Raw genomic sequence first — 11,705 nt, 5'->3', positions numbered from 1 at the left:
GCCGCCGAGCGCATGCTGATCCGTGTCGTCCTCCTCCTCCTCAGGCGGCGCTGGCGGCGGCCCCGGGACCCGCGGAAGCCGGCATGCTGGAGAAATTCGAGTTGGAAGAAGAAGGTGAGTCCCCCCCCGCCCACCACCGCCCCGCCGCTGGATCGCGCCTCCTCCGGGGGACGGGAGAGGCCGGGTCGCGAGGACAGCCGGGTCTCCGCTCCGGAGGCCGCAGGTCCCCGCCGCCCACCGCCCGTCCAGCCGCGGCGGGGGCCGGTGAGGGAGACGCGGGGCCGACGGAGCGCTTCTGCGGCGGCCGCGGTGCCTCTCGGAGGCGTAATCGAGCTGGCTCCAAGGGGAGCCCGCAGCCCGGCCCTCGGCACGGATGGTCGGTCCTTTTGTCCTTACGAGCTGGACTCGGCTGAGAGCAAGGTGACATGCAGTCGTGATTGTTTGTAATGCCACGGTACGTGAGGAAGTCGCCCCCAAATTATGTGTATGGTCCGTACCTTTAAATAACACACACGGCTTCCCTATCTGTACTTGTGAAAATACCACCAGCAGGGTGTGTCTTCTGGTCTTAATAGGGAAAGTTCAATAGGAAAACCGGAGGCGGCTCAGCGAATGGGGTCTGAGTTCAGGTGACCCTGTCATTCCATCGTTTCTGTCGCCTCTTCTCTCACTCACTTTTTCATCTTCCTGGCCCCTTTTCCCCTTTCTTATTCTTACTTGGATGTTATTTCGAAGCTGTGAAAATGTGAGGGGATGGATTTTTTTTTCCTTTGGCAATAATGAATATTTAACATGGAATATGGTTAGCTCTTACCTGAATCTTATTTTGAAACTGAAAATTTGGAGGGGATGCTCTTGTTCTTTGGTAAAATTAGTTTTTAAAATGGAATGTGATGAGCTCAGAGTTGAAAAAGAACTTTGTATAGGATGTTGGACAATTTGAGGAATGTAGAAGACCTCCACCCTGCCTTATGTTCTTCCATTATTCATTTAGTGACTTCTCTTTTTTTCCAAGAGTATTGATGGACTAAAGCTCTGGGAACAAAGCACGTGCCATGTGGAAGCTGTGCCTTGTGCCAACTTTAACACTTCCGTTCATTTACAGTCAGGCAATTACTTAAATAAGCGTGCTCAGCCAATATGAGAGCGTTCAGTCGACAATATTAGGCCAGGGCCTAATTTTTTAGGCCTACTTTTTTTTACCTTTTAGAGTTCCTGCATTTCACAGCCCTGTTAGCCAGAAGGCAATGTATTCATAGCAATTATCATCAAAAGTCTGAAGCCATATTTACTATTAACAAGCAGTTACATGATACATTTCAGAATTTTACTGGGATTTAATTTTCATTCTGTCTTACTGAAAAATAGTCCAGTGTCTTAAGTCAAATCCACCTCACTATTCCTCGGTTTTATTGCATTGCAGGTCAAATTTTGGGCATTGTCCAAAGGCCGCCGCGCCGCCCCACTTCCATTAAGACTTTGAATGTCGAAATCATAAGAGTTTTCTGTGTCCCTGACTTTAGTAACTGGGAATCCATTACATTTTCATCATTTTGTAATTTACATGGGGGCAAAAAGGAAAGGAGAGTAGATGCTATTAGAGAGGTGCTTATAGTTAGGGGCTTCCCAGGTGGTTCACTGGTAAAGAACCTGCCTGCCAATACAGGATGTCTGGGTTCAGTCTCTGAGTTGGGATGATCCTCTGGAGGAGGAAATGGCAACCCACTCCAGTATTCTTGCTGAGATAATCCCACAGACAGAGGAGCCTGGTGTGCTACCGTCCATAGGGGTCGCAAAGAGACTGATCAACTGAGCACACACACACCCCCACATAGTTATTGTTAAGAGCACAGGCCCAGCTTCAGATCCATATCTTAATTTACTAAGCTGTGTGACCTTGGGCAAGTTACTTAACTTCCCTGTACCTTAGTTTTCCCATTCATAAGGAGCTAATATCAGAGTATTTTGAGGATTAAATGAGATAGTCCATATAATGCTATTTAGTACACTGTAAATTCACAGTAAGCACTGTGTAAATGTAGCTGTTAATTTTAAGCACCATTTACTATTGTACTGAACTCATGGACTTTGTAAGTTTTATCAATGAATCTTTCTTAGAGATTGTTCTCAACACAGGTTAGGTTTTTTTCCCTTACTTGAGATTTATTAATTATGTTATATTTTTCAAAGCAGATATATAAGCCTTTTCTCTTTTGTATTGTTTCTGCCAATGGAGTGAATGTAAAATGTTAAACCTAAGCATCCAAGGAAAGGAATTTCCCATTTTCACCCATCTGCTTTTATCTATATTGCTGTCATTACAGCATGCTGAACCCCACAAATAACCCTGTCAAACTTTTCTGGATTCTTAAGGAGGCAAAATGTTAAATAGCAGTTTCTCGGAAGCTGTCAGCCAAGCTGGAAGGGATAGTGTTGGCGTGGTAGTCTCAAATGCTGCTTTGTTTCTTTTGAACTTCAGATTGCTTATTCACCCAAAATACAGAAAAATTGAATATCAAGCAGAATCTTAGGTTTATATGGGGGAACAGTGAGTCCTAACAGACATTATACCTTTAAGTATCCTGTGAGCTGACTTGTTAGCAGCCTACATAATACATGGCTGTTGAGTAGGTCCTCATTTCATCTTCCAGCTCCCTTCTTATTCACCTAATGTCCTCCTTCGTGCATTGTGATCTGGAGGCTTTCCTTAGATGGAGATACATTTGGGATACACTGAGACACTCGGTTACTAGTGTTTTTGTTACCAGGTGTTTTTCTCTTTCCTAATAGATTATAACAGATACTCTGTTAGAAACAAAATTGGCAGCATTAGTGAAGCTGGAGTCATCTCTTAAAACATTCTTTGCTTCTGGGAAAAAAGAACAAATTGGACCTCAGTCTCCCCTGTGTTGTTGTTCAGGTCCTCCTTTGCCTGGGTTCTGACCCCAGCTGCCCACCCATTTCTTACTCTCATGCCCTGACAGAGGGATCTTTCCAGAGCATGAATTGACAGCCCCATTCCTTTATAGGAAAAATCTTTACCACTTTTCTGTGTCTATATATAGAATACACGCAGACTTTTCATCTGCAGCCTCCCCGCCTCTTCCCAGCCATGCACACGAGAGACTGGAGAGCTTATCAGAAGGCGGATTCGAGTTCTCTGCTTCGGGGAGGGGGATGGGCCTGGGAGTCTGCATTTCTGCCAAGCCCCCAGGTGCGGCCGTTGCTGCCTCACACGTGGAGTCATCAGGCTGTAGAACCAGCCTCAGCAATCTCGTTCTGTCGAAAACTAGATGGTCTCCGTCTCGGCCACAACTCCTCAGCCTGCCCGGACCACCGCAGAGCAGCAACGCGGTCCCACTGGCAGGGCTGGCATTCCAGCCAAACTTTGTTTACGGAAAGAGGCCAGGTTGGGCCCACAAGCACAGTTGGCCAGCCCCCTGTTCTGTGACTCCTCGTGGTCCCAGTGACTCAGGGTTTACATCCTTTGGAGGGTGAGGCCTTCTCTCACTATGTCCTCCAGCTGCCAGCGTTACCACTGTATACATCCTGTCTCATGCCACCACCATCACAGCTCAGCCCAGGTCTCACCCTCTCAGAGTCCCTCCCAAAGCCCTTCTGTGCGTGCTTGCTTAGTCACTCAGTTGTGTCCCAACTCTTTGCAACCCCATGGACTATAACCCACCAGGCTCTTCTGTCCATGGGATTCTCCAGGCAGGAGTATTGGAGGGGGTAGCCATTCCCTTCTCCAGGGGATTCCCAGCCCAGGGGAATTGAACCCAGGTCTCCAGCATTGCAGGCGGATTCTTTGCTGTCTGAGCCACCAGGGAAAACCAGAGCCCTTCTGTACTTCTCCACAATCCCGCCTCCCCTTCCCAGCTCATGACACAGTGGTGCACCATGGGTGCTCAGCAGTATTCTGGTGACTACACCCAGGGTTTATGGTTCCTTTATGGGAGCAATGGGAGGATGGGATGATTCAGGATCTGCAAAGTGCTGAGAGCGGCGCTTAGCGCTCAGCAGTCACATTATGTGTTCACTTTTCAAATGTTTTATTGCATCAGTCATACCTGTTTGTTTTTATCAAGGTTAACTGTCTAGAACTTATTTAACAAGACCAAGCACCGCCGTAAGCACCTGAACACAGCCCTCGAATGCTTTCTCCAGTAAATGATGTTGTTCGTTGTTCAGTGGCTCAGTCGTGTCCAACTCTTTGCGACCCCATGGACTGCAGCACACCAGGCTTCCCTGTCCTTCACCATCTCCCAGAGCTTGCCCAAACTCATGTCCGTTGAGTCGGTGATACCATCCAACCATCCCATCCTCTGTCGTCTCCTTCTCCTCCTGCCTTCAGTCTTTCCCATCTTCGGGGTCTTTTCCAATGAATCAGCTCTTCGAATCAGGTGGCCAGAGTATTGGAGCTTCAGCTTCAGCAGCAGTCCTTCCAATGAATAGTCAGGGTTGAGATTATCCATGATTAATAAACCTATGATTCTGGCACCATGTCAAGAATGTTACAGCCCCTGGAAACTATCTGTGTTATCTCCTCGCCCTCTTCTCACCGTTCCAGCTGTCACAGCCTCTCCAGTTATTTCAGGCTTTCAGTAGCTCACCGTGTGGGTTCGTCCACACTCACTTCTGTCCACTCACCTCTCCCCTGTTCCTTACTGTCTCCTGCTTCCTTCTCAGTCCTCTCTCTCTGAGCTATTCCTTCTTCACCTGCAAGGAATTCCTCAAAGGATAGTCTTTTCAGGACTTGCCTCCAAACACATTTTCCTAGCAAGACTGATCAACATAGTCTGCACAGTGAAAACTAGTTAAGAAGTGGACGGGGAAAGTAAAAGCGAGAGGGGAAAGTACTATTTTTCAGTCAGGACTCTGGTAACCTGAGGCCCCATTCTGTAATGAGGCAGCTGTGGTCTTGGATGAGCCTAGTCTCTCCAGGTGTTGTTTGTTTGTCTTGTTATTGTCGCTGCTGTGGGTTTTCTCTGTAGAATGAAGCCCAGCACTTGGCAAACATGTGCTTTTCCTTCTAGCCTGAAAATATGACCTAGAACGACCAGCAACTGCTCTACAGAAACCAGAAATGTACCTTCAGTCAAACTCACTCATTCTCAACGGGAGGATGTTGCTGTGATGGGAGCAGAGATTGGTTCTTGTTGGGGGACAAAAAAATCTTAGATACCATCGTGGTATCTGGCTCTCCAAAGGGCCCCTGAATGGATATACAGTGTATTTGCAGTATTCAAGTTTCATGGGGGTAGGCCAGTTAAGGGGAGGGGCGCATGTGGATAACGAGAAACACTGCTCTTTCTTAGGGAAGAACATCCTCCTGTGCATTTATATCCCCTCATCACTTAGCCTTGATAGCAGATTGCCCAGGAGGCTCGGCTGTGTCCACTTGGTTCGCTGACTGGTGTGAAGGGTGCTGACCTCTGGTGGTGACAGGCTGATGATCACAGCTCGGTCACTGGCCGATCGCCTCGTAGTATTGGAAGGCTCTCATGACCTGCCATCCAGACTCTGCCCTTCCCTACTGAGCCTGCAACTTACCTTCCTTAAGAGAGTGACTGTGTCTTGATTATAAAAATAGTTACAGCTGTATGAAATATTCACAGTGAAACATTTTCTTTCCTGACTGGCCCCATATTTGAAAGTTTGCCATATTTAATAGATTTTAGGTGTACATTTTAAAGTCTCTGAAGTCAGGCTATAACTTCACATTTGATGGTATCTTAGATTTGATGAGGTAGAAGAGCAGAGGTTTTGTTATCTGAAATGTTAAGACCCCCCCCAATCCTTTAAACAAGAGGGGAGTTCACAGCAGGGTTTGGGGATCTGAGAGCAGGACCAGCCACCGGGCTTCACAAGTAACCGAGGAGTCACCAGGAGCCGAGGTGGGGCTGAGTCATCTCCGGGATGAAAGGATCGCCATGACCTTCCCTCTCAGGACTGGCTCTGTCTGCTCCGTGGTGGGCGCCCGGCAGCCCCAGCCAACAGCTGGCCGGAGTCCAGGCCGGTGAGTCAGACCGTGTGCTCGCTGGCCGGGTGGCTCCATCCTACAGCTCTGCAGTGGGGGCGAAAGAACCCTTGCGAAGTTGTCATACCAGGACCCTGGGGACTTTCCATCTTACCTGTGAAATGAAAAGTAGAAGAACCTTTGTGTCCTTTTTCTGGTTTATAGTAACTGGTGTGTACTAAGTATATTAAGACACTGTTGTAAATCTTTTACGTTGATCTCATCTAATCCTCAGAGCAACTCTATGAGTTAAATATTTTTATCATCCCTGTTTTATAGAGGGGGACATTAAGAGGGTGAGAGGTTAAGTAAGATACCTCAGGGGATGTATCTGAGAAGGTGGGGTCACCAGTTTTCAAACATGGTCGTTAGGCTCACTGCACGGGCTCCGAGCCAGCCTGCATTCCCAACAGGAAGTAGTCCCTTATCCAGAAACCCACTTTCCACACCCTCACCTCCCGTCCCTTCTTCAGCCCCTTTCCGCCTCTCCACCCGAGCTCCCCAAGGTGATCCTTTGTGGCTCCGTTCTGCAAACTCCAGCGGACGCTTAGTCCTCTTTTCATTTTGAGCTCTTAGTAGCCGTCCCCAGAGACAGCCTCCGCCCGCTTCTCCCACGGAACACTCCGGGTGCACTCCTTGTCCCCGTCTCCTCGGTGGTTCTCCTCTTTTTCCTTTTTTGGTTCTGTTCTGTTTTGTAGTTAGCAGGTGGAGTGAGGTCTGACTCACGCAGACATTACATACAGGACTTGCTCCCAGCTCTGCCCAAAGCCCCCGTCTTCTCCTCCTGTCCTCTTCCCTAGACAGTCCTACTCACCCCCAGGGGTGTAATTACCCCCTGTTGCCCAGTGTTCTAATCCCGTGTATTTAATTACAGGATGCTTTAATAACCGATGACGCTCCCGCAGTTATCTCCAGCCACATCTCTCCTGAGTATCCGGTTGCCTATTGGACGTCTCCACCTGAGGCACCACCACCTCTCTCACCCAGCCTCCCGCTCCCCTCTTCTGTTTTCTCCTCCAGCCTGATTCAGTAAATGGGCACTGTGTCCCCTTGGTTTTTTGCTTTGTATTTTAACAAGAATGATGTTGAGCCCTGCCTCTCTCATCCCCACATCCAAGTGGTCTGTTCTCTCCGCCTCACCTCCTGAATCTCTCCCGTATGTCACTCTGCCATCGTCACCTCTCTGCTGACTGTTAAACAGCCTGATCACCCAGCATCCACTCTGGCCCTCTTCAGTCAACTCCACATGCTGCAGTTAGTGATACTTTCTGAAAACGTGTCTAATGGCGTCATTTCCACGCTTAAAAGCCTTCTCCGGCTTCCTCTGCCTTTAGGCAGGACTCCGGTCTTCTCCCCATGTTCTCTGTCCTTCCATTCTGCCTGCCTCACCTCACACCACCCTTCTCCAGGCCTCCTGCACGTTCCTCAGCTTCGTTCTCTGCGCCTTCTGGACTTCAGGTGGGCTGTCCCCTCTCCCTGGATGGTTCTTCCCTGTCCTCAGAACTGAACTTTTACTCTGGCACGTGGGCTCAGTGTACTTCAGTGGTTAGTGTTATTTCTTATGAGGATATAAAGGCATTTCTATTAAAGGCAGTGAGGAAGCCCCCTTGCCAAGTTGATGTGTGCTAATATAAGAGCAGTGACAAGGCAGAGGTGAGATGACCTGGGTGAACCTCCCAGGTGTGCAGAGACTCCTGCTCCTGAACATGAGATCAGGGTGGACTCTGTCCAGAACAGCTTCAGAGGCAGTCATGGAAACTTGATGACTTACTCACATAAGCTGGTGTCCCAGGAGAAAGTCTCTTAGATCTTTCTTTTGTGGCTGTGACTGCACTTGTGCTGATGTTAGGGGAGAAGTCCCGCTTCACTCAGATGCTCAAAGGAGAAAGTCCTTTGGTTCAGTTCAGTTCAGTCGCTGAGTCGTGTCTGACTCTTTGCGACCCCATGAATTGCAGCACGCCAGGCCTCCCTGTCCATCACCAACTCCTGGAGTTCACTCAGACTCACGTCCATCAAGTCAGTGATGCCATCCAGCCATCTCATCCTCTGTCGTCCCCTTCTCCTCCTGCCCCCAATCCCTCCCAGCATCAGTCTTTTCCAATGAGTCAACTCTTCGCATGAGGTGGCCAAAGCACTGGAGTTTCAGCTTTAGCATCTATTTGGGAAGGTTTTGGTCAAATTTTAGTCACATCTTAAATCTTTTCACTTGCTGCCTCTGTCCCAGTTAAAGCTGTTTCCTGTGTATCTGAATTTACGGCACATCATTGAGGTTCTGAACTTTGTAGTACCTCATTCATGTTATTTTAGTTTATACTTTGGTCATTTGTTTCTTTGTAAGTTGTTGTTGTTCAGTTTCTCAGTTGTGTCCAACTCTTTGAAACCTCATGGACTGCAGCACGCTAGGCTTCCCAGCCCTTCACTATTTCCCAGAGCTTGTTCAAACTCATGTCCATCAAGTCAGTGATGCCACCCAACCAACTCATCCACTGTCATCCCCTTCTCCTGCCCTCAATCTTTCCCAGCTTAAGGGTTGTTTCTAATGAGTCAGCTCTTTGCATCAGATGGACAAAGCATTGGAGCTTCAGCATCAGTCCTTCTAATGAATATTCAGGGTTGATTTCCTTTCAGATTGATTGGTTTGATCTCCTTGCTTTCCAAGGGACTCTCAAGAGTCTTCTCCAACACCACAGTTCGAATGCATCAAGTTGCTACCAGTAGATTATTTTTCATAGACCACGTATTGTGGAATGTGTACTTGTTTCAGTAAGACCTCAGGAAACAGACGTCACTTCGTTTGGCTCTTCCTTTCACAATGACTCCTTGAGCTTTGATGCTTACGCATGTGGCCTGTCCCCTCCCCCTTTAAGTTGCATGTGTAATTAGTGCCAAGTAATCAAGAGCATGAGTCAGACCCAGGTTGGAGTCCCACTTCTTCAACTTAAGAGCTGTGAGACCTTAGGCAAGTTATTTCAATCTTCAGTTTCTCTTTGTGAAGGAGGAAGTAGTCATAGCACCCAGCTAAATAGGATTATCCGTGCATTAAATAACCTGAATGTAATGGTACCTGCCCTGTTGTATCGTCTCCACAAATATACTATGGTGATGCCCCTGGAAAGGACCGGAAAGGACCAGAAAGGCAAACGAGCCAAAAGGTAGAATCAGGCCACCATCAGTGCTTCATCCGGTGACTGCGGCTGGCCCCGCGACGGCTTCGGGGTCAGACGTCTCTGCGTGTGACAATCATATGAGTACCGTCCAGTCAGCAGCACCTGTGATCTATCCCATCCCTCAGAATCACTCTGCAGGAAAGATGGTGTCCTCCCCATTTTACAAACGAAGAGATCCAGGCCGAGGGGATGCAGGAACTTGCGGAGCATCCCGCAGAATGTGATGGCAGTTCTGGCACAGATCTGCTCTAGGCGTGCCCCGTTCGTTCTTCTACACAGACTCCAGCCGCCACCCGGAGTTTCTGTAGCCCTCGCTGGAGAGGCGTGTGCTCTCTGACGTACCGATGTTTCTGACGTACTGACGTGCCTGCCGTACCGACGTACGTATCGTCAGTACGGCAACACCTGACGTACTGACATACCGGAGATATTGACGTGGCTGACATACAAACATACGTACTGATGTATCTGACGTACTGACTTCCACGTCGTACTGACGTACCCAGGCCTGTCGGCTCAGCAGGGAACCGTTGGTCCTCCCTGCCTGACTCTGCAAATCACTTCTCGGCTTTGGGGTGACATCATGACTCTGGGCAGCACTCCCGCGTGCTGGGTTAGAGGCGGCCGGAGGACCCCTTGTGTCGCTAAACCCCAGAGACGCGCACGCGTTTACAGGCGTGTTGAAGCGCTGATAACTGGAATATGTCAAGGCGCGTCCGAACCGCATTCTAATCCAGATGTCAAACAGAAGCACGCTGGTCGGGACAGGGTGACAAGCCTGTCTGAGCCGTACCTGACCGGTTCACTGCACTGGGTCCCACATTGTGGTTCAAGGTGGTTTGTTGAATATGTTCATGTCTCTCTCCTCCCCGACCCAGAAATGCTAGCGAAATGTCAGCAATCCATGAAATCAAATACAAAAAAATAGTCTTGCTCAACAAAAGGTGAAGGTGAAGTCGCTCATCGTGTCCGACTCTTTGCGACCCCGTGGATGGTAACCTACTAGGCTTCTCCGTCCATGGGATTCTCCAGGCAAGAATACTGGAGTGGATTGCTATTTCCTTCTCCAGGGGATCTTCCCAACCCAGGGATGGAACCCAGGTCTCCCGCATTGGAGGCAGACGCTTTAACCTCTGGGTAAACCTGTATCAAGTCTGTTCAAGAAAAAAAAAAAAGTGAAAATACCCGGTGTTAGAAATAAGGACTAATAATAAATGCAGAGATTTAGAAAATCACATTGAAAGAAATCTGAATATATCAAATTATATCAATACATTCAAGAATCTTTTCAGTCACTTTTGAGTACGTTTCACCAGTTTGTATTTTCCTGATTGATTATCCCTTTCATCAATCACCATAAAAGAAGTTAAAAGGTGATCAATTGAGTTATACTCTTCAAATGGGTGAACTATATGGTTGTGAAAGATTTTTTTGTTTGTTTCCAGTAATTAAAGGGCCTTACCGTTCCTATGGATGGAGGAGCCTGGTGGGCTGCAGTCCATGGGGTCCATGGGGTCGCTAAGAGTCGGACACGGCTGAGCGACTTCACTTTCACTTTTCACTTTCATGCATTGGAGAAGGAAATGGCAACTCACTCCAGTGTTCTTGCCTGGAGAATCCCAGGAATGGGGGGAGCCTGGTGGGCTGCCGTCTATGGGGTCGAACAGAGTCGGACATGACTGAAGTGACTTAGCAGCAGCACCCTTCCTCTGCCCCTGCAGAAGAGGCCTGGGGTTCAGCCTGTTGATGGGTGAATTCTGTAAAAGCCTCAAGGAACTGCTAAGGCTGTGGTCAGTTTAATTATTTTAGGGCTCAGGAAAGGACAACAGGGACCGTGCTCCTTCTGTGGAGCTCGCTTGATCTGAACATCAGAACCGGAGTGTAGCACACAAAGAAGAAAACAAACGATTCGCCTGGTATTTTAAGTATGGGCAGAACTCCCACAAAAACATCGGCAGATTGAGCCATGCAGTCTGTGGTGACCAAACAAGGTCTTGTCCTACACATGCAAGATTGCAGTTTATTAGGAAATCCACCAAGGAATTAATGTCAGCAGATAAAAGGAGAGAAACCTCTGCTCATCTCAGTAGATACTGTAATGGCTGCTGATAAAATTCAACCTATGTTGCATTAACAAAACCCTAAAGAAAGAAGCTAGAGAAAGCAGGAAACTCCTTTCGGTTGCAGGAGCTGGCTGGGGCAGCCCCACGTGGTTTGTGGCGTCACCGCTGTCAAGGGGTTCCTTAATCTCCTGGCTGGCTGCTGCTGGGGGCTGGACCCTTGTGCGCCAACCTTGGTCCTCACTGTTGCTTCAGCTCAGAAGTTGGGCTCTGTTTCCTGAGAAAGAAGAAACCCTGGCTGTGGTCGATGTTTGAGCCATGTAGTTCCGAGAATTTTCAAGCGGATGGGAATCAGTCGTTTCCAGGTCACAGCCTTGTCTGCTTGTGACATTCCTTAGGCATTTATTACAGCTAACCCTTACGTTTTATTTTCTTTTATTATGTGTTGTATAACCCTTA

At 48.3% G+C, this 11,705-nt stretch overlaps 1 protein-coding gene across 3 annotated transcripts in view; it reads left to right on the top strand.

The window, feature by feature from the left end:
• Nucleotides 1–11,705, top strand: part of PRKAG2 (protein kinase AMP-activated non-catalytic subunit gamma 2) — a 305,785-nt gene that overhangs the window by 243,428 nt on the left and 50,652 nt on the right. For all 3 annotated transcript variants that reach the window (XM_040260434.1, XM_040260436.1, XM_040260435.1), the window contains one exon: nt 45–114. In XM_040260434.1, the coding sequence (XP_040116368.1) occupies nt 45–114 (70 nt within the window). The remainder of the gene's footprint in view (nt 1–44; nt 115–11,705) is intronic.

The sequence above is a fragment of the Oryx dammah genome, unplaced genomic scaffold (genome assembly GCF_014754425.2).
Source record: "Oryx dammah isolate SB20612 unplaced genomic scaffold, SCBI_Odam_1.1 HiC_scaffold_18, whole genome shotgun sequence".
NCBI lineage: Eukaryota > Metazoa > Chordata > Mammalia > Artiodactyla > Bovidae > Oryx > Oryx dammah.
The sequence above is the reverse complement of the archived record's forward strand: the minus strand, read 5'-3'. Positions and strand labels throughout refer to the sequence as shown.